This window comes from Bos taurus, chromosome 5 (genome assembly GCF_002263795.3).
Source record: "Bos taurus isolate L1 Dominette 01449 registration number 42190680 breed Hereford chromosome 5, ARS-UCD2.0, whole genome shotgun sequence".
In the NCBI taxonomy this organism is placed as follows: Eukaryota; Metazoa; Chordata; class Mammalia; order Artiodactyla; family Bovidae; genus Bos; species Bos taurus.
Window position 1 is genome coordinate 116633068 of NC_037332.1, and position 22441 is coordinate 116655508.

At 57.3% G+C, this 22441-nt stretch overlaps 1 protein-coding gene across 6 annotated transcripts; it reads left to right on the forward strand.

Moving 5' to 3' along the window:
* Nucleotides 1-2832: 2832 nt before the first annotated feature.
* TRMU (tRNA mitochondrial 2-thiouridylase) lies at nucleotides 2833-18240 on the forward strand. 6 transcript variants are annotated; one of them, NR_028029.1, is made up of 11 exons: nucleotides 2833-2959; nucleotides 6738-6903; nucleotides 7596-7702; nucleotides 9423-9545; nucleotides 12694-12807; nucleotides 13421-13474; nucleotides 13559-13625; nucleotides 14836-14936; nucleotides 16397-16541; nucleotides 17368-17450; nucleotides 17880-18240. NR_028029.1 is itself a non-coding variant. In NM_001163188.1 (11 exons), the coding sequence occupies exons 1-11, from the start codon at nucleotides 2878-2880 to the stop codon at nucleotides 18030-18032; spliced, it is 1254 nt and encodes a 417-aa protein (NP_001156660.1). In that variant the 5' UTR covers nucleotides 2833-2877; the 3' UTR covers nucleotides 18033-18240. The 6 variants fall into 6 exon arrangements, 5 of the variants coding, with proteins under 5 accessions (NP_001156660.1, XP_010804131.1, XP_010804132.1 ...); NM_001163188.1 differs by having other exon boundaries at nucleotides 12635-12807; XM_024992212.2 differs by lacking the exon at nucleotides 2833-2959 and adding an exon at nucleotides 3253-5007 and having other exon boundaries at nucleotides 12635-12807.
* The last annotated feature ends 4201 nt before the right edge of the window (nucleotides 18241-22441 follow it).

Below are 22441 nucleotides of genomic sequence, written 5' to 3' on the forward strand. Positions count from 1 at the left end.
TGTTGTTGGGGCACCTGGGATGTCGTTGTCGTTTACACGGCTGGTCCATCGTGCACCTGTGTTAGGCAGTGATCAAAGATTTGGAGCTGCCAAGTAGCAAATGGTTGTTCAGTCTCAGTTGTGTCTGACTGCGATCCCAAATAGCTAATACCGCCCATTTAACCAAGAAGGAGCAGAAAACACGGTTGCCGAGGTGTCCTGTTTCAGCCACTGTGGGGGTGGGTGGCAGCTCTCCTGACCCCAAGGCCATGTGCTGGGCATGGTACTGGACTCTGCCTCAGGCGGGCGGGGTCCCCCAGACAGAGCCCAGAGTCCAGTGACATCAGCTGGGCCATCCCACAGCCTCCGCTAAACAAATGCTCACCCTGAAATCCTCTGAAGGCCAGGTGTCATCATCTCTCCCGGGAAATGCAAGATGCCATGGCCCCCTCGGGTGTTTTCGGACACCTTATTCTGAAACGTCCTTTTCCTGTTTCCCTGCAGGGCCCCGTGCACTTCGCTCCAACCACAGAGTTTACGCCTCCTGCTCTTGCACTCTCGGTTGGCATTTCCTGCTTCTCATCTCAGAAACGGGGACATGGGGCCTCCCGCATTTCACTCTAGACTCTCTTTTTTTCTTCCTTATTTGGGATCCTAGTTCCCCAATCTGGGATCAAACCCGAGTTCCCTGCAGTGGAAGCGTGGAGACTTACCCACGGGACTGCCAGGGAATTCCTTCACTCTGAACTCGAAACTACTCCTGTTCTCAAGAAAATGACTTGCCTTAAGAATTATTCGCATTTAGACGTTAACGTCCACTGTTAACCTTTTAAGAAACTAATGTGATTTTAATGCCAAGCTTTGGTGTGTATATTTGCCTGATTTAAAAAACCATCGGCAGGACTTCCCTCGTGGCCCAGTGGTTAAGACAGGCTGAGTGGGTTCCATCCCTGCTTGGGGAACTAAGATCCCACATACCATGTGGCCAAAAGTAAATAAACAAAAATAAAAACCATCTGCATCTCTAGTGCATTTCCTCCCCTGCTTATTTCAAACCGTGGTTCAAGTCCTACCTGAAGTCAATTTGTGAACCGCCCCAGCAGTTATCTGAAAATGCAAGTCGCTCAGTCATGTCCACCTCTTTGCGACCCCATGGACTTTACAGTCTATGGAATTCTCCAGGCCAGAATACTGGAGTGGGTAGCCTTTCCCTTCTCCAGGGGATCTTCCCAATCCAGGGATCGAACCCAGGCCTCCGACATTGCAGGCGGATTCTTTACCAGCTGAGCCACAAGGGAAACCCTAACTTTTCCACAGTTTTAAACAGGAAAAATAAGATTTCCCTGGTGGTCAAGTGGTTGAGAATTGACCTGCTAGTTCGTGTAAGGGACACAAGTTTAATCCCTGTTCTGGGAAGATTCCACATGCAACTAAGCCCTGGTCCCCTAGTGGCTGTTCTAGACTCTAGGGAAAGCCACTGCAGTGGCAAGCCTGGGCACCACAATTAGAGAAAGCCCGTGCGCAGCAATGAAGACCCAGCGCAGCCATAAATAAGTAAATAAAAACTTGAATTTGGAAAAAAAAAAAACCTCCTGGTGACTCTGACCCACTATTTCAATGACTGAGACTACTTCTCTGTTCCCCTTCAAAAACTCATAACCGAGCAGAATCTCCAGAGGTGGTTGATGGGACGGAGAGCCCACCACCTCCCCCAGATTGCTGGCATTGGACTAAAGGCAGTTTGCCTCTCTGCCATTTGTGAGCACTGATTTTGGAAGCAGACAGCAGCAGGACCAGCGCTGATGACGAGATGCCTGACCTAGCAGCCCCCACCAGGCTCTCAGTGCCTGTCTGCACTGTGGCCACGAGCATCTCCCCTGGGACTGAACCGGGGTCGGCAGGCACCCTGCCCCTGCTGGGTCTGGCCCCACGCTCATCCCCAGGCCCAGCGCCCTTCACTCAGGGCCCGGCCCTCCGCCTGCTCACCCTCCCCTCCCGGTCAGCTAAGGGAAGGCCCGCGCCCACTTCCAGAAGCACCCAGCTGGACACCACAGCCCCGGGGCGACCTCACACCCTTCTATCGTTTAGCAGCCCGTTCACTGGGCGCCTGCCTGTCACTGTTGACTAAAAAAAGATGCACAACTTGAGAGCTGCAAGTTAAGTTTTATCTGGGGCAAGAGGAGGACTGCAGCCCGGGAGGCAGCGTCTCAGACAGCTCTGAGAGACTGCTCCAAAGCGGCAGTGGGGGAGAGTCAGGATAGAAGGTCTGGGGAAGGGGGAGTTCAGTGCCGTGAAGCACTCAGTTTACACAGGGCTTTTTGTTAGTCCTGAGGGTCTGATGTCACCTTGAAGGGATTTAGTGCTTCTCTAGATACGAGGAGATGCAAGGATGGAGATTATAAAACCTGTTCCTAAAAACATCCAACTATACAAAGACCTGTCCTACCAGATTCCCTGGAGCACAGAGCACCTCAGTCCACCCTGAACGCCCTCAGGTGATGTTGAAGGTCAAGAGCTATTTTAGCAGAATGGGGTTCAATATCCGTGGAGGCAGATGGCAAATGCCTTTGTTGTTCAGACCTTGGGAATGCTCTTGGTAAGTGCCAATTTGTAGTTGGCATCACACACACACCTGTGTGTTCTGGGAACACACTCGCACGCGCGCGCGTAGGAAGCGAAGACTGTGTCCGGCAGCTGCGGGCAGAGAGGTAAGCCAGAGCCAGGAGCGCAGGGGGCGTGGTCACAGGCCCGCCAGGGAGCAGCGGGCAGGGAGGAACGCAGGGCGCTGAGCACCTGCTTCCGCCCGGGCCTCTTCTGCGCTCTCGCCTCCAGGGAAGGGCGGGACTTCCGGCTAGAAGCGGAAGCGACGGCGGCAGTGAGGGGAATCGGCCGCTGTCGATGCAGGTGGCTCGGCATGTCGTGTGCGCCGTCTCCGGCGGTGTGGACAGCGCAGTGGCAGCGCTGCTGCTGAGGCGGAGAGGTGAGAAGGCCGAGTGACCCGGCCGCCCCCGAGCGGCCCCTTCTCGGAGAGCCCCGCTTGGTGGCGCGCGCCCCGGCCCGCCCTCTGCGCCTGGGGGTCGGAGAGCGCGCGGCCGCCTGTCGGGGAGCGGTCAGGCCCCCAGTTGCCGCCGGGGTCGAGCAGGGGAGAGTGGGTCTCCGACTCCGGGCGGTCGCGTTTCTCCCTGGCCCCGAGGCCTTGCTCCCGCGGCGGCGGCGGCGGCGGCGGCGGCGGCGGCGGCGGCGTCCACACTCAGCCTAGGCTTGAGGAGCGCCGCAGCCTCCGTGGAGGTCCTTCCCTCCACGACACACGACGTGGCCGACCAGTCTCGACGGGCGGTGTGCTTATCAGGTCACGGCTGTGCTTTCCACTCGGTGGATGACAGACTCTTGGCGCAGGAGCGCTTCCGTTTTCTCAGGCGTCTATCGGGCGCCCCCGGTCGGGAGCCGGGCTTCACTGCCCGTCTAATTCTCCGTCCGTGTGACCCGCTCCCTTGGGAGCCCTCCTGTACCTAGTGGCACTTGTAGACGCTCTGTTGTTGAGGCGCCTTTCGTTCTTAGGCACTTGGAATGCAGAGGGAACCCAAGGTTCCTGACCTGGGACAAGTGAGTCAAGCTCTCCCTGTTTGTAGAATGGAGGGACCGCCTACCTCCCAGGGTTGCTGGAGGTAGTATTAATAAGTAACAGGACACACAAAGCCTTTACCACAGTGCCCAGCACACGTTAGGCACTCAGCAGTAGAGCCTATTAGTGCGTATTAATAACCAAACTGTCACAAAAGGTGTAACAAAAAGTGTCAGTTAATGTAGAGGCAGGCTGTGAGCATATATAATTGCGATAGGGCAGGGAATCAAAGCATCACAGAGATGGTGGTGTTTGCGCTGAGACTACTGGCAAAGCCAAGTTCATGTGTCCAGTGGTACAGTGAGGCCAGACAAACTGAAGGTTTGAGTTTGGAGCGGAGCAAGGTTTATTCATGGAGGAGGTTGCAACGTGGAAGATGAGAGACCTAAGATCCTCTCATCCATGGTATGAGGACTTGGAGGAGGAGTTCCCTGAGCAAAGGCTGGGGCTTAGGAGGTGAGGAGGAAGCGTTTCCGGTGGAGTCGGCAGCAGGTGCGAAGCTCAGGCACGAAAGTGCTGGCTGGGTCTGGGGGTGCTGGTGTCAGCCGGCAAAGTCGATCAGGTCCCGAGAACGTGCACGGCGGGGCTAAGAAAGAAACTAAAGCAAGAGACTACAAAGATGGGGTCGAGAGGTTCAGACACGGCTCCACGAAGGGACGCAGTCTGACACCGACTTCATTCAGCATCTTATATTTATACAGAAAAGCGTGAGAAAGACAAGACAGTTGACATTTTTTCTTGGTTGGCCTATACATCTTACAAACAGTCACAAGAAATCTTGAGAGCATGGGAATGGCTCCCTGTTATTATTTCTTACACCAGATAACATTTCTCTGTGCGTGAGAAGTTTGCACAGAACTCCAGGTGCCTGCAGTAAATAAGCGCCTAATCTCTGGGGTGGCGGGACAGAGAGCTGTGTTTGCAAGCAAACCCTCAAGGACTGAGGCAGCTCCCAGAGCTGTGTCCTTCGGACAAAGGACCTCTCATGGGCAGCTCCCCGCATGGGGGGAGAGAGGAGGGGAGGCCGGCTGAGCGCACTTGTGGAGTGTGTTCTGTTCGGGGCTTCACACTGTGTCGTGGGAGACAGCGCAGAGCCCTTGAAGGGTTCTGACTAGGCAGCGACACGTCGAGGGTGATGTGGCAGACATCCCTGGGGAGGCTAGTTGGGTTATCTTACTCCTTCAGGAGGCTAGTGCTCCTTCCCAGAATCCAGGCTGAGCACCGTCACAGACCAGCTACCTTGGGTTTTGCTCCTCCGGGTGGGAAGCCGAGGGGCACAGCAGAGAAGCAGCACGGCCCTGTCCCCTCGACATGGAGGCCTTTCCCAATCTCGTCGGAGGTGCCTCCTGAAAAGCTGAGAGCCTGCAGAGCGCTGTGGTCTCCTGGAGCGCCAGGGCCTCAGCCACGTGAGTGGTCACGTCGCCAGGAGGAGGATGATCAGGCACATGAGCCACGGAAGAGGGGATTTTTAAAGCTCTGGGTGTGGAGTTGTGTGTTTGTTTTGCGTAAGCTCCTGTTGTGTGCTGGGCTCTGGGGACACATGGGTGTGGAGACGGCGTTGGCAGGTGGCAGAGCGCCTCACTTTGGTAGCTGCAGGGGCGCAGACAGGACCAGCTGGAGCCCAGTGTAGGGTGCACTGTTAGGGAAGCACGGTCAGGGGATTTGGGAAGAAGAGAAGGGAGGACCTGCTGGGACGGGGCTAGTGGCCTGGCTCACATGGCGTTTTGGAGTTTGGCCAAGCTTTGTCACCGAGTCTCTGCTCTTTGGAATGCCGTGTCAAAGCTTTTACAGTCCAGTGCCCTGTCTTTCATCACATTCGGCCTACCCAAAAGAAACGCTTCTCATACATGGTAGACACCTATGCAGTTACAAAGTTGGTCTCCCCCACGTTTGGTTTGGTACTTTGTCTGCAACAGAAAAGGGGAAAAACAGGTCCCAAAGTACATAGATGTGTGTGCCTGTGTGTGTGTTAGTCGCTCGGTCATGTCCCACTCTTTGCGACCCCAAGGACTGTATCCCGCCAGGCTCCTCTGTCCATGGGATTCTCCAGGAACGAATACTGGAGTGGGTTGCCATTCTCTTCTCCAGGAGATCTTCCCGGCCCAGAGGTTGAACCTGGGTCTCGTGCATTATAGGCAGATTCTTTACCGTCTGAGCCACCAGGGAAGCCCTATGATAAAGCAACCAAAAGTTTTAATGTCTTTGTTGGGGATTTTCTCCCCGGGACTTGGAAGCGACGGACCTGAAAGAAGGACACTTGGACAGTCTCTCGCAAGGACTGACAAGTTCATTTCTGCAGTCAAGCTTTTTTATAGAAGCAGGAACAAAGAGCTTAAAGTATGCGGCCAGCAGAGCGCGTACGGAGTTAACACATAATCAGTAGAAACATTTCAAGGACAGCGCGCTCTAAATGACTCATGGGCTTCTCCCACAACCCGCTCTCACAAGTAACATCCCTGTTTATTATTAACTCTTGGCGCCGAGCATAACCAAAGGCAGGAGATGTCTTTCTGTCCGTAGTGCAAAGCCGCGTACTTCTGGCCCTTCGCCATTTTCCCAAGGACTTTCTCCTTTTACGGCTATTTTGCACTACGCTTCCCAACAGTCTTTATGTCTGATGTCTTAGAATCTAATTCTTAGTGGGTAATTGGAAATAATTTTTGAATTGAGTTTACTTTTCTGATAACTGAATGGCGGTTTTTATTTGTTTTGAAAAATTGTGTAGAATTTCTGCTTTTCTTTCATTCAGTCACATTGCTAAGTCTCTCTATTTGCTGACACAGTGTGGGGACGTGAAGATGGAGAGATGCCATCTCGTCCACACCTCCAGGGTGTTCACACCCCCGGGTTGCACACTGTCAGTTCAGCCCCACAGGGTGTTGTGATGATGGAGGCCTTTACCAAGTGCAGCAGAGCATCAGGAGTGTTTACATCAAGATGTGGTCGGAGCGCTGCAGACCTCGTGGCAGCGGGAGGGACAGCCAGGCCCCCGTGCACAGGGGCGCAGGAGAGCTCGGAAGGAGGGACAGCCAGGCCCAGTGCCCAGGGGCGCAGGAGAGCTCGGAAGGCACTGCCTTTCCACACCTGGTCGACGCCACATCCCCTCTTGACTTTGCCCCTCCACTCCTACCCCCAGGTTACCAGGTGACCGGGGTGTTTATGAAGAACTGGGACTCCCTGGACGAGCACGGTGTCTGCACCGCTGACAGAGACTGTGAGGACGCCTACAGAGTGTGCCGGATCCTGGACATCCCCTTCCGCCAGGTGTCCTACGCGAAGGAGTACTGGAACGACGTGTTCAGGTCAGGGCTCCCTGCCGTGGCGCAGGCCCTCTCCACGGCAGGCCTGCTGGGGTCAGCCAGTGCTTTCTCTTTTCAGGCCGCGGTGCCAGAGACCGTGTGTGGGAGGCCTCGACCGCCCCTGGAGAGTCTGGGTTGGAAGCCAGGCCTGCATCCTGAGCACCCCAGCCCTTGTTCCTATTACTGTGCCACCTGCCAGAAGTCTCTTTAACGTCTCTTGAACCTTGAGATGTTCTGTTGCTAAATTAGCATGAGAGAGTGAGGGCTCAGGTCTGCTCTGGGAGGCCGGCTGTGGCTGGTCCCTGAGGATGGAGCCCCTGGGCCATCAGTGTTGGGCTGAGGAAGCAGCTGGGGTGCTGGTTAAACAGACATCCGAGCCTGGGCGGGGCCCTGCAACCTGCACCTCAGCAGGCGCTCCAGTTGGTTCTCGGATGGGGTCCTGTGGCTCTTACTTTGGGAAATGGCACAATGGGCCTCGGTGTCTGGTGAGTGCAGATTCAGATGGAAAGCGCAGCTGGCTTTAAACAAACGTTTGATGAAAATACTGAAAATGATTCTGTACTGAAGCTACTATCTTGCAGAAAGTTACAGTTTTAATCAAACATGGAGAATCTCTAAGCAAGTCGTGTACCTGATTTATTTTTCTGTAGGATGTTTGACACTTAGAAATAAAAAGGCTTTTCTTTTCATTGCAGTGATTTTTTAAATGAATATGAAAAAGGAAGAACTCCTAATCCTGACATAGTCTGCAACAAGCATATCAAATTCCGTTGTTTTTTTAATTATGCTGTGGATAACCTTGGTAAGTGATTTGAATTATCTTCATTTGTCTTTTTAAAAATCATGAGATTTCCAGGAGCTGAGGTTGGTTTCAGCATGTATCTGCTGGATCTGAGGATGTAAAGCTTAAATTTGAAGAGCTCACCCAGCATTGGACAAGTATTTTTCCTCCAGCTCCGGAGTGAGAATCACAGCTGAGCCAGGCAGAACTGATGCTTTTGAACTGTGGTGTTGGAGAAGACTCTTGAGAGTCCCTTGGACTTCAAGGAGATCCAACCAGTCCATCAGGAATAAGTCCTGAATATTCATTGGAAGGACTGATGCTGAAGCTGAAGTTCCAGTCCTTTGGCCACCTGATGCGAAGAGCTGACTCATTGAAAAAGACCCTATTGCTGGGAAAGACTGAAGGCAGGAGGAGAAGGGGACGACAGAGGATGAGATGGCTGGCATCACCGACTCAATGGACATGAGTTTGAGCAAGCCCTGGGAGATGGTGAAGGCCAGGGACGCCTGGCGTGCTGCAGTCCAGGGGTTGCAGAGTCGGACACGACTGAGCAGCTGAACGACAGCTGATTGATGGGCTTCCCTGGTGGCGCAGTGGTGAAGAATCTGCCGCCAAGAAAGGAGACGTGGGTTCGATCCCTGGGTCAGGAAGAATCCCCGGAGAAGGAAATGGCAACGCTCTCCAGTATTCTTGCCTGGAGAATCCCATGGACAGAGGCGCCTGGCAGGCTACAGTCGGGTCACAAAGAGTTGGACACAACTTAGCGACTAAACAGTTCTTTGGTTAAGTGCTGGGTCAGTTTTGCTGCAGCTTCCAGGAAACAGTCTCACAATCCTGAATGTCTATGAAATTTTCACACAATGCAAGGCCTGTGGATTAGTATATGCCTCGGTAGGTTCTTTGACTTTTTTGCATAGTATGGAAAGAAGAAATTGATTTTACTGGATGGTCCTTCACTGTGATAAAAGTACTATGCGTTTATTAAAGAAAGTTTAAAACTTACAAGCATAAGAAGAGGAGGAAAAGTGTCATCTGCAATTTCCTCCCAGAATCAAAAAGAAAGGCTTTCTGTTGCTTGTCTTCCGGTTTTCCTGTACATCGAGAAGAGTGGGATCCTGTACTTTATCTGTTGAATAACATCATAAGTGTTTCCCCGGTGCCTTTAAACATTGTGTGTGTGTGGTGCTGTTATCGTGCAGTGGTGCTTTATTCGTAGTCTCCTGGTATTAAACAGTTTGGTTGTTTTCAGTGTTTTCTTAGTATAAGAAGCGCTGAAATGAGCTTTCTGTATTTAAACCTTTGTGTATGTGTTTGATGTTTTCCTTAAGCTAGAATGAATAAATAGATGGTAACTTTTTTTGGACGTGTGGCTTGTGGGTTCTTAGGTCCCCGATCAGGCATCGAGCCTGGGCACTGGCAGTGAGAGAACTGAGTCCTAAGCACTGAGCTCCCCGGGACTTCCTGACATTAACTTCTGAAAGGCTGTTAGAGATGCAGCAAAACCTCGTAGCTAACATTTTATTAGTTCAGAGACTTCAAAGACCACCTGTCTAATGGAATCCCAGGAGTGTGTCTCTTCCCTGGGATCTGGGCATTGGGGAGCGGGGCGGATCCCCTGTGCAGACCGCCTGGTGTGAGACCTGGCATCTCTGCCCCACGGAGCACCCTGGGCTCAGACTGACCGAGGCCAGCAAGTGCACGCCTGAACTCTGACCCTCATTCTGTAAAAACCTCCCAGGCGCAGATGCGGTGGCGACAGGTCACTACGCAAGAACGTCCCTGGAAGATGAAGAGGTGTTCCAGCAGAAACACATCAAGAGGCCGGAAGGGCTCTTCAGAAACCGGTTTGAAGTTAGGAACGGTGAGTACACGTGTCAGGCCAGGGCTGAACTATTTGGGAGCGAAGCAGTGGCTGCGGGCTGTCAGCGTGCTCTGCCCGACTTCTCCCCGTGTTTTCCAGGCGAGCTCATTGGCTTTGGTTTCCTCCTCAAAGAAGGACAGTGAGTTGCCTCAAGGGTCACTGCCCCCGGGGCCTCCGACTGGCTCAGGCGAGCACCCGGGCAGGGCTGCTGGGAAACTTAACCCAGTTCTGGGGGAAGTAGGCGACAGTGTTGGAGTGTCACAGACCCCATTCTCAGCCTTGCGTTGTCGAGATTGAGGGGTGATGTACTTCAGTGTGAAATGAGGCTGGCTCCTGACATTCATGGCACAGGTCTGGCAGCTTGCTTCGGAAGATGACATGTATAAATTTTCAGTGTCAAAGGGCACGAGGTGTCACCAGCCTAGAAAGTGCCAAGCAGTCGACTGGAAGGCTGTTGGCTTGTCCTGGTGCACGTTTATGTAGAAGAGAGGAATTTACATCCTTATGCAGTGAAGGACGGCATGGAGCCCAGAGCCACGTCTCTGCAGACAGTTTCCTTGGCTGCAGGACAGTAGGGAACCTGCGTTTCTCCAGGTCTGGCCTGCCCTGGCCTGCCTCCTGTCCACCGCCTCCCTCTCTGACCCCAGAGGTGTCCCCTCCCTGCACCCATCTTAGCAGGGCCAGCAGGCGGGTCTCCGGGTCCTCTTCTCCGAGGAGGTAACTGAAGCTTGGCTGCATCGCTGGCAGGGGGCCTTGGGTCGGGGGCTGGACACAGCCCGGTCCACCCAGCTCCACAGTCTCTGCTCCTCCCCGGTCCTCCGTGTTGTCCAGCCCAGTTACAGGCCGCAGCTCAGCTGCCCTGTGATCTCTCCTCCTCTCCACCTTGCGGCAGCCGAGGCCACAGATCAACAAACTGACTGGACCCAGACCAGGCCGCCACTTAGCCTGTGTTGGGAAGGCCTCCTGCTGCCGCCAGCACAGCACTGTGTCCGCTGGGGGACGCCGGTGCGCAGGGAGACATGACCGCTTCCCTCCCCGGTGCGACCTGTACACTCCTGGGGAACCCCTCAGCAGGAAAGCAGCCCCCCGCCCCGCACACTGGGAGGGCCTGACTGTGGCCGCCCAGCCCTGCCGCCCGGGCACTCCACAGCAGAATCAGGCCCCAGGACCCAGTGGTTGTGGCTCTCGGGGTGGGAGTAGATGAAGGATTTGTTTCTGTGTCGCGTAGCGTGCCTGCTGAGTTCCTGGAAGAGGCGCTGCCGCGCAGAGCTGGCGGGCCTTTCTGACCAGACCTGGTGGCGCGGTGCCTGCTCTGGCCTGTGTCGCTGTTGGAACAGGGCCGCAGTGTCTGTTCTCTGCGTGTTTTCAAGACACTACAGGTTTTTTATTTTGTTCTGACTCAGTTGCCCTGGGGGCTGGACTAAGCCTCCTGGCCTTAGTCACTGGGGAGAGGGCACGGGGTCAGCGCGCCCACCCTGAGCTCCTGTGCCCTTCCTATCCCAGGGGCAGCCTGTGTCCTCACCCATCAGGGGCAGGTGGCACGCTGGCCAACCCGGAGCAGGGAAGGTGCTGAAGGGGGCTCTGGGTGCCAGCAAACCCTCCCTTAGTGGGGGTCCCTCTTCCTGGTCAAGGGTTACCTGCTTGCTTTTTTTAAAATCATAAATTTTTTGTTTGTTTGCTTAAATTTAGTTTTGAAACAAAAAATAGCATTTGGCAAATGAGTCTTCCTACCTGATGACTGGTTGACTGGATTCTCTTTTTCACTTTTCACTTGATTTTGTTGTTTTATACGTAAAAACTGATGGAATGGAACCCATGTGATTGGGCTCAGTTTCCAGCTCTGCCCTCGTCTCCCTGCACCCCTGTGGGCGGTCACTTTCATTATCTAGGCCTCGGTTTCCTCACCTGAAGATGGGGATAAATCTGTCATAGGGCTAACATGAGGGTCAAATTTGAGGTCACAGAAGGAAAACATAACCAACCACACAGAGAGCACGCTACACGTGTGACGGGGCGGGCCACGTGCTGTACCTGGGCTCTTTGTACCTTTTGCATGGATGTGAGCTCGGCGTGTGACTTGCTGAGGCTTCGCTTAGCCCTAGTCATGACACATGGAGAGAGGCCGTGACACTGGCGTCATGCTCCATTTCCTCCGTTGGTCACTGAGCTGCAGAGCGGAGGACCCAGTGTTCTTGGTTGTAGAAGGCCTGTAACATGCCAGGCAGGACCCAGCAGCCCAGAGAACCCCGTCCCAAGGCCAGGGTCAGGCAGAGCTCTGCACCATTGCCATCAAGCTGGGAACAGTCTTCACATGAAACAGACCTTTGGAGGGGCTTCGGGTGGTAGAGGCCCACCTACCAGTGCAGGAGATGTGAGAGGTGTGGGTTTCCTGTAAGAGATCCCGTGGAGGAGGGCACGGTGACCCACTCCAGTACACTTGCCTGGAGAATCCCATGGACAGAGGAGCCTGGTGGGTTGCAGTCGTGGGCTCGCAGAGTCAGACACGACTGAAGCAACTTAGCGCACACGCAGACCTTTAGAGAAACCGCAGAGGCTCGGCTGACAGGTGACAGCTTGGACTCTGAACAGCCCACTGTCACCAGGCGGGGAAGCGGGTTGAGAAGCGGGCGCTGCTGGGGAGTGTGGTCGGCATGCACTGGGGGCGGGAGGTGAGGAGAGCAGCCAGGGCGTGAACTCCTGTCGTCAGTGGGAAACAGCACAGCCCAGGCCGTCTCAGCAGGGTTTGATTTTCCCAAATGTGGCTCATTTTGTTTTCTTCTTAATATTTCATAATGTTTTTGTCATGTGATGTTTAATCTTTGAAAACATAGCCTAACACATGAACCGGAATAAATTCCCTTATCACATAAAATCTCCCTTCCGTGTATTTTTTTCAACAGTAGATGAATTAGGGGTGGGACTTTTTGTTAACCATGGCAGATCTTTTTTCTGGAAATGTACTGTTGATTATTGATCTTTGTTTCTGCCAGACCAGGGCTAATCTGTCAAAGTAAACAGGAGGACACTATTAAAAGCAATGTATGGTTATTTTTGTTCCTGCAACATCTTTTGTTCTTTACTCTTGGCAGCGGTAAAACTCCTCCAAGCAGCTGACAGCTTTAAAGACCAGACCTTCTTTCTCAGCCAGGTTCCCCAGGAGGCACTAAGGAGAACCCTCTTCCCCCTGGGGGAGTTAACGAAAGATTTCGTAAAGAAAATAGCTGCTGAGAACAGACTTCATCATGTGCTTCAGAAGAAGGAGGTAGGATTGAAGGGCGTTGCCGCTGGCAGGGGGCGAGGGCTCCGCCCTCAGGACCCCCATTCTAGGGAGACACAAGGCAGAATGAGGCGAGGACGCCGGGCGACGGCCATTCCCACTCGCTCCTCTCACCTAGACGTGTCACCTCGGGAAGGGCCCCTGACCCTGCATCTCTGACCCTCCTGCGCCCTCGCCCTGTGGCCTGGCTTGCGCTTCCTGCTCCTGCTCCGGCCCCTGTCTCTCCCCAGCCTCTCCCCAGCCTCACAGACAGTGCCTCGGGGCTCTAGCACTGGCTTCCTTTCTGGGTGGCTGGCCTGAGGGTCTGCCGTGAAGGCAGGCCCGGCAGGTCTTGGCGGTGGCACTGCTCGCAAGCGTAGCCGCCAGGTCCTTGTCTGGGACCTTAGAGAAGCCCCTCGAGGTCCGTGCATGGCTCTGACTGGTGTCTGTGGCCCTGGAGGAGGGCAGCCGGGCCCTGGCCTGGAGGGTGGGGTGGCTCAGGGCGGGTGAGCCCTAGGAGGCCCTGTGTTGTACCCCCGTCCTTGCCTGGGGTCTCCGAGTGGAGCGTGGGGCCCCCGCCCAGCCGCTCATCTCACACGTGGTCTTCTGTTCATTTCAGAGCATGGGCATCTGTTTTATTGGTAAAAGGAACTTTGAAAATTTCATCCTTGAGGTGAGTGTTCTTTGATGTGAAAGAATGGGGCCCTGTTTCTGCTCTGAACCTGGAGCTGTTGGTGATGGAGCACTGGTTTTCCAGTATTTACAGCCTCGACCTGGTCGATTTATTTCTATAGAAGACAACAAGGTTCTGGGGACACACAAAGGTGAGCGCAGTCCAGGGCTGCTTTTCGTGCTGAGCGCCTTGAGGCTTGGGGCGCCTGCATGCTGGGGGTTCAGGCGGGGTGCCCCAGGCCCTGCTGAGTGGCAGGGGGCTCGGAGGGCCGCAGGAAGGGGCGGGCGTCGCTGTGACGGGGGTCTGCATCTCGAGGTGTGGCTCCTCAGGCATTGCAGCCAATAATAGACAGTGCGCCTGGCTCAGAAGGCCTCACTGCGAGTTGGGTGTTCATCCACGCGAGGGAGAATAGAAGGCTACAGGAAAGTTCCACCCTGGGGGAAGGAGTCGGGTCGACTGCAGAGTGCAAGTTCCGTGACTTAGGACGGTGTGAAGAGCTGGGACCACCCGCTTCCTGGTGGGCTGCCGCTCCTCATTCGCAGACTCTGCTGGGTTGGGCACCCCCAGTCTGTGCTGGGCTGGCGTGGGAGGACAGGTCAGGTGCCCAGGTGGGAGGGCAGATGTGGGGCTGCACCCTGGGGGCCTGATGACAGGCGAGACTCGGCCCAGCAGGGTCTGACCTGCCTGGAGGAGGAGGGCTGGGCCTCAGACGTGGACACTCAACAGGGGCTTGTTCCTTAGAGAAGTCCACCTTGGTTTGGGCTGGATGGCCTCCCCTTCCTGGTGCTGGTGGGGGGGTGGGGCTTAGATGTCATGGGCTCCCCGAGACCTGAGGCAGGAGGAGAAGCTGGCCCTGCTGGGAACAGCTGCAGGGTGCTCCCAGCCTGTCCTGGCAGGAGATGGCCGGAGCCTCGGGGAGCCTGGTCCAGGAGGGGAGCGCTGAGCCTGGGCACCGTGGGTCCCCTTGTCCCCGCTGGGTCTTGTGCTGCTGGTGGTGGGGTGGGGGGTACACAGAGGAAGTTGGAGAGCACTGGGCACAGAGGGAGCGAGGCTGCGCTGGTGCCCCCGCCCCATGTGGTCAGTACAGGGGAGCGGGCATGCCTGTGAAACGCACAGAGGCTCGGCAGGAGGGGCTCGTGGCTTCCAGCGGGGCACTAGGTCCTCCTTCTAAAGGAGTGGGCCCTGCTCACTGCAGGCTGGGTGGCCCCGTGGCTGGAACTGCTCCTTGCAGGGTGGGAGGTGCAGCCTAACCCCAGCTGCTGCAAGCGGTCCACAGAGGGGCGCCTCCTGCCTGCCGCCCCGTCCCACCGGGACGTTTGCGAGAGGACTCCTCCCACCTCACCGAGAAACTGTCTCCACAGGTTGGTTCCTGTACACTTTGGGCCAGAGAGCCAACATAGGAGGCTTACGGGAGCCCTGGTACGTGGTGGACAAGGATGGTGCCAAGGGCGATGTGCTCGTGGTGAGTCGGCGGGAGGAGACGAGGCCGGGCTGGGCAGAGCCCACGAAGCTGAGCAGGCGGGGTGGGGGCTCTGCAGGGCCTTTTCTCTGTGCCCTCCAAGATTGGCGCCGCTACCAAAGGTTTTGTGTAAGGTACTTGATAGCTCTTCTTGTATGCCCATCACGCTGGTCGTCATCACGTCAGTCCCTGTAAGTAGATGTCACTCCTCTGATTGTACCCAGTGGACAGACCCAAAGCTGAAGTAGCGTGCGGAAGGCCTCGTGGACGTGGGGTGGGCAGTGCCCAGGATGGGCCTGCTCATGAGGGGCCCCAGCGAGTTGCTGTTGAGCAGACAAGGACAGAGCTGGGGCCAGCCCAGGCCACCTGCTGTAGCTCTGGGACCTGGGACTTTAGCGGGACCTGGGCACATTTTTGGAGAAGGCCACGGCAACCCACTCCAGTACTCTTACCTGAAAAGTCCCATGGACGGAGGAGCTTGGTAGGTTGCAGTCCATGGGGTCGCGAAGAGTTGGACATGACTGAGCCACTTCCGTTTCATTTTCATGCATTGGAGAAGGCAGTGGCAACCCACTCCAGTGTTCTTGCCTGGAGAATCCCAGGGACGGCGGAGCCTGGTGGGCTGCCGTCTATGGGGTCGCACAGAGTCGGACACGACTGAAGCGATTTAGCAGCTTAACAGGGGACATTTTTAGTGTCACAGCATTGGGGCGGGCAACAGGTCCTGCTGGTGTGTAGCGGGTGAAGCCCGGGGCCCTGTCCCCTGCGGAATGATCCAGTCCCAGTCTCGGCAGGGCTGGGGGTGAGCAGCCTGGCTGAGCGCATGCTGTTCTTAGACCGGGTGGAGGGCCAGTGACCCTGCCCACCGTGGCCGGGACATCTCCTCCCAGGAGAGCCCTGGTGCAGAAGTCTGAACGGCGATTCTGATCGCATTGAGTTAAAGTGACTTTCGTGTGATGTTCAGCAGTGTCTTTCGCTTTGGGAAAGGCTGGTTCCTGTGTGGGTGTCCTTGTCTCCTTAGAGCCTGAGGGCACTGGACTTGATGTTCTCGGTCCTGCCTTGAGGGGGCTGCTGGGTGCTAGGAGGCCAGGGTGTGTGGAGGCCCCAGGAGCCTATTCCCAGCCACGTGGTGTTTGGTGGGATCCCTGTGGGAATGTGGCTGGCCCGGGTGTCCGGGCGCTGGACAGGCAGAGTGTGGCGGGGACGAGAGGAGTGAGGCTGTGAGTGGACCGCATGCTCCTCTGCTGCTTGCCGAGGGCGCGTGGCGAGTGGCTTTCCCTCTGCACTCATCTGCACAGGCTTAGGGAGGCTCCAGGGACACACGCGCGCGAGTGTCCACGGGGCAGCGTGGTTTTCAGTGCGTGTTCGCTGCTACAGTTGTGAATGCAGTGCAGTGAGGGGCTCTGGGCAGGGACCCTCTACTGAGGGTGCAGGGCACCACAGCCTCGCGTTCCGTCCCGTAGGCCCCCCGGACGGACCACCCGGCCCTGTACAGGGACCTGCTGCGGACCGGCCGCGTTCACTGGATCGCGGAGGAGCCGCCTGCTGCCCTGGTCCGCGACAAGATGATGGAGTGTCACTTCCGCTTCCGCCACCAGATGGCGCTAGGTGACTGCTCAGGGACCCGTGGGCCAGGGCAGAGTTGAGACAGGCGGTGAAACCTGGGGCAGGGAGGGCCCGTGGGCCAGGGCAGAGTTGGGACAGGAGGTCAGACCTGGGGCAGGGAGGGCCCGTGGGCCAGGGCACAGTTGGGACAGGGGATCAGACCTGGGGCAGGGAGGGCCCGTGGGCCAGGGCAGAGTTGGGACGGGATCAGACCTGGGGCAGGGAGGGCCCGTGGGCCAGGGCAGAGTTGGGACAGGAGGTCAGACCTTGGGCAGGGAGGGCCCGTGGGCCAGGGTAGAGTTGGGACAGGCAGTCAGACCTGGGGCAGGGAGGGCCCGTGGGCCAGGGCAGAGTTTAGACAGGCGGTGAAACCTGGGGCAGGAAGGGCCCGTGGGCCAGGGCAGAGTTGGGACAGGCGGTCAGACCTGGGGCAGGGAGGGCCCGTGGGCCAGGGCAGAGTTGGGACAGGGGATCAGACCTGGGGCAGGGAGGGCCTCAGTGTCCAGACCACATAGCCCGTTCAGCCCTCTTCGCCCTCTGCCTATGCACAGACAGGCTGGGGGCACTGAGGCCAGCTGAGCCCCCTTTGTCCGGGATGCAGGGGGGCGTCTTGGGAAGGGTGTGGGGGCCTCGGTCCAGCCGGCAGGTGGCTGGCAGGTAGTGTGTGTGTCCACCTGGCCCCGGCTGGGCGGTGCTGAGCCCCTCTGGCTGCTGTTGCCCCAAGCTTCCTTTGTCCGCACTTCCTGCTCCTCCTCCCCGGGGCTAAGACCTGAGGCTGCGCAGTCAGCAAGGCTAGCGCCTCCTCCAAGGATCCTTGTCTTCCACCCAGTGCCCTGCGTGCTGACCCTCAATCAGGATGGCACCGTGTGGGTGACTGCCGTGAAGGCTGTGCGCGCTCTCGCCCCGGGACAGGTGAGTGGGGACTCCGGCTGGCGGGTTGAATGGGGTTGTGGCCCTGCAGCTGTGTGTGGCCCTTCTTAGCACCAGCTCAGCCTGCAGACATGCAGGCTCTCGGTAGAGGCTTCATGCTCTGGAAGGACAGACGGCCTGCCTTTCTTCTGGACAATGAGGGGCTGAGGGCAGAGGGGTGTGGGGGTGCTGGTCACACGGCCAGCCCTGCACCTGGCGCTGCTCTCCCAGTTGTGAGCACGCAGCCTGGCTGCCGTGTGGCCCCGCCCTGGCCCTCCTGTGGCCTGGGCCCAGGGAGGCGAGGATTGAAGCCGGGGGAGGCGGCCCGGGGCCCGCCCTCCCCCAGCAGTAGACCAGCCGCGCGGGTCCAGGCTGCTCAGGGCACCCGGAGGCCGGGTCCCGCTGCAGGTGACGTGGCCTCTGTCCCCCCAGTTCGCCGTGTTCTACAAAGGGGACGAGTGCCTGGGCAGCGGGAAGATCCTACGTCTGGGGCCGTCCGCCTACACACTGCAGAAGGGCCAGAGAACGTCCAGCGTGGCCAAGGAGGGCCCCAGTGACAGCCCGGGCCTGGGGCCTGCACCCTGACGGAGGTGGAACGGCTGCTGCGGAGCTCGCGGGAGGAGGGGTGGGGAAGCGGAGCCGGGAGGCCGCCAGGGGCTCAGCACTGCCTCCCCTCTGGTGACCCGGCAGCCGCTCCAGTGCTGGCTGGAGGATCTGTCCCAGGTGCCCATTTGTAGGGTTCCTGCCTCACACCCCCAGGAGGGGCAGCGTCCAATAAAAACCCTGTCTGGGACATAGGTTCTGACGGTGCCTCTTGGGGGGCTGTCTCGGGGCTCCAGGGCACTGGGGGTGTGTGGCAAGGCAGGGGATGGCACAGAGGGGATGGGTCCCGCTTCTCTGCCTCTCCATTCACGCCTGTGCCCACCCTCCCCTGTGGCAGGGCCGTGTAAACAGCCTTGAGCTGGGTCCCAGCCTGTAGGGTGTCTGCCGGGAAGCGCTGCAGGTTTGAGGCCCCTCTGAGTGCGGCCCTGCCCTGAGTCCAGGCAGCTGCACACCCCACCAGAGTGTCCTGCACCCTGGCCAGTCACGGCAGAAGCAGGGGGCCTGGGCCCCTGGGCGGGTCCACCAAGAGGTGGTTGGCAGGTGCTCACGCCTTGGTCCGTCCAGGCTGCCGTGCCAGAACACCCCAGAGCTGGTGGCTCACTGATGCGGGAGTCTTCTCTCTCAGCTGCCCGGGCCACGTGTCTGAGACCAGGGCCTGGCCTTGGGTGGGACAGGGTGCGCTCACAGGCAGGGAGAAGGCTACCGCTCCGTAGGGACTGTGGGCCCCAGCCACCCCAGGGTCTTCTCTCTGTGCTGCTCCATCTGTAGAGCTGCAGCCCCCCACGTTCCCCTCCCCCGGTTCCAGGCCCCCAGCAGGGCGCGTCCCCAGGGTGGGGCAGGGGACACGTCTGGCACTTTCCACTATGCTGCGTGGCCTCCAAGACCAGGGGCCCTCCAGCCAGGCTCGGCCAGAGAGGCTCTGCTCAGCCCAGCGCGGAGGCAGACCCGCAGCCGCTCTCCGCATTGTGCCGGGTGGGGGTGGGGCAGGGAGGCCAGCAGTGCCTTGGGTACCTTCAGCCCCGCTGGAGGCCAGAGCTGAGACACCGCCTGTGTTCTGCCAGCTCCAGGGGCGGCGTGGAGCCCCCCTGGGCTCAGGTTCCCCGGGGTCCACTGCGTTGGGCTGGGGCTCTCGCCGTCTGGGGAGCCTCCACGGTGGGAGGAACGGTGGCTGGTGGGGGGCAGTTGGCAGGGACACAGACCAGCAGAAGGGAAGCTGCCTTTCTAGCCTCCTGATGGCTCTGCCTGTCCTGCTGGCCCGATGCCAGGCCTCCAGCCAGGTCGGCCAGTGGAGGTGGGAGGAGGGTCATAAACCTGCCGCTACCCCTGGCTCAGCACTACTCGAGGGAGCCTAGAAGCCCGCAGTGCCACCTTGTGGGCACAGCCTGCCCCCACGAGTCCTCCAGGCCTGCAGTGCCACCTTCTCCTGGGCACTGCCTGCCCCCCCCCGTGTCCTCCAGGCCTGCAGTGCCACCTTCTCCTGGGCACTGCCTGCCCCCCCGAGTCCTCCAGGCCTGCAGTGCCACCTCCTGGGCACAGCCTGCCTCCCGTGTGTTCAGGAGGTCTCTGGGCAATTCCTCCGACTCAGCTGTAGCTGTCGGCAGGGGGTGTGGCTGGCCTCTGGCTCCACCCCCTGGGCCCTGGCTATAACCCCGTGACCTTCAGAGGGGCTGGGGCTGGTAGTGGATGGGCTTCCCTGCCTTCTCCCCCACTGGTGCCCTGCCTCCAGGCCAGTCACCCCACACTGGGCATCCTGAGGGAGGGTCCGGGCTGCTGCTTTGACACACCAACCCCCGTCTCTCGATGCAGATGAAGGGTTGCCCCGCCCCCCACACGTCACCTTGGCGAGACAGACCCCTGAGCCCGGCCTGTGCTCCGCTCCTGGGAGGCTCAAGTCCGTGTTAGGGTCAGCCCCTGGGGCCCGTCTTCTGCCCGCAGCCCTGGGGCTCCAGCGGCCTCTTGTCCACGTCCAGGGAGGCCTTCACGAGTCCCAGGCCTCCCAGCACCTTCAGTGTCTGCAGGGAGGGCGGTTGGGGCGAGGCAACAGCTGTGACGTGAGGGGCAGTTACTACGTAGGGTGTTTGCGTGGCCTGGACGGGGTTCAGTGTTCACATCTGTTCAGTGCTTTTGTCTTGTGTGGGTCCCGGAGCAGCTGGGGCTGGGGGTGGTGTGGAGGGCCGCCATTCACGTCCACGGGAGGACACCCAGGCCCAGCAGATGCGCCTGCTCCCCTCTCCCCAGGGGCTCCTCGCCTTCTCAGACGCGTCCCCCACAGGAGGGCTTCTGGGTTGAGATGGAGCGCGTCTGCTGCTCTCATGGCCAAGCTCTCTGAGAGGCGATTGTCCGCAGGTGGACTGAAGAGACGACCTGAAGAGAGGCCTTTGGGGAGGGCTTTTCTGGGTGGTTTTCCTCTTTCTCCTCCCAGACCTGACCCAAGGGTGGCCTCGCCCTCTGGAGCTGTGTGGCCAGCACCGGGGCGAGGGCTCCTGGAGGCCCGGGAAGAGGGGCCCTGTGGGCTGAGATCGTGGGGTCCCCGCTGTTTCTCTTTGCTCCACTGGTTTTTCCCAAAGGCAGCCCCAGTTGGGTGGAAGCGCGGCAGTGCAGGCGGCTAGGACCCTGGGGGCAACCCGTCTTTCTGGACAGAGGAACTAAGGAAGGGGCCCCGGGAGTAAGCGTACGTGAGGCGAACCCAGAGAGCAGAGCGTGGGCAGAGCGGACCCCTCACTCCACGTACGCTGACAGGCGCTGGCTCACCCCAGTTGGAACAGACCCCGGGCAGCACATGAAAGGCTCTGAGAGCAGATGGGCCGTAAACCACCCCGGGTCCCGGGCTGACCGTGCACCAGGTGTGCAGGGCGGGCCCAGGGCCGCACGGCAGTCAGCCACAGAGGGACACACAGCTGTGGTCTGAACCTCACTGGGTTGACTGCCTCCTAAAACAAAACCAACATCTGCCAGAGGATTTTAACAGGACCCAGAGGCTCATGATGCAACGTTGAGTGTCGAGGATTCAGTGTGGAATTAGCCAGTTTACAGAGAACCAGGAAAATGCCAAGAGGAAAGAAAACAGATTTTGGGCCCCCAGATGTCCAAATTATCAAAGAATTTAAAGTTACAACCATGCTCTATGAGGTAAAGGTAAACACTTCTGTAATTCATGGAAACTTAGACATCTTTAGTGGAGAAATAAAAATTATAAAAAGGAGCCACGTGGAAATTTTAGAACTTAAACTTACAATATTTGAAATTTAAAAAATCACTGCATGGACTTCATAACAGAACGGATATTAAAGAAGAAGGAATCAGTGAGCTTGAAAGTGGCTCACTAAGGGGTGGGATGGGAGGGAGTCCCAAGGGGAAAGGGATTTGTATATACTTCTGGCTGATTCATGTTGCTGTATGGCAAAAACCAACATAGCATTATATATATCCTAATTTAAAAAATTTTTAATAGTAAAATGGTAGTTAACATTAATTTGGTTTAAAATAAAAGGTACAATCTATGTATATATGTATATGGTTTTGATTTAGGTTTAGTTGCTTAAGTCATGTCTGACTCTTTGCAACCCCCAGACTGTGCCCTCGGGGCTCCTCTCTCCATGGGATTTTCCAGGCAAAAATACTGGAGTGGGTAGCCATTCCCTTCTCCAGAGGATCTTCCTGACCCAGGGATCGAACCTGAGTCTTCTGCATTGCAGGCAGATTCTTTGCTGATTAAGCCACCGGGGAAGCCCAACTACGTGTGTGTGTGTGTGTGTGTGTGTGTGTGTGTGTACATATACCCTTATATATGTTACAGTCAAGTCAAAGTAGTCAAAGTCACTCAGTCGTGTCCAACTCTCGCGACCCCATGGACTGCAGCCCGCAAGGTTCCTCTGTCCATGGGATTCTCCAGGCAAGACTACTGGAGTGGGTTGCCATTTCCCACTCCACATATATGTCATATATATATATATATAGTTTATGTATTTAAATATGCAGGCCAAGTACTCCCAAATCCTCTAGTCTTGGGTCACCCTTCCCTTTGTTATGTAAATAAAATGATTTGAGGCTCCTCTCCCCCCGCAAAAAAGAAAAAGAACACTCATCACTAGAGGTGATCTAACCTGAAACAATGAACACAAATGAACAAAGCCACAGGAACCGTTCGTGTTCACTGGAGTCCCTGCGGGGCTGGAAAGAGAGACTGGGGCGGGAAGATTTTGAAGTGTGAGGTGCAAGAGTCTGGATGAGCAGAAGAACATACAGAAAGTTCTAGAATGGCTCCTGCCCCCCCAGGCTTCTCAGCGTCCTGTTCGTCCTGTTCGTGGTCCCTTCTCCAGGGCTGCCTCAGAACAGGGAGGGAACAGGGGTGCAGAAGTAGGGATGGGGCGAAAGCAGAGCAGAAGTACAAA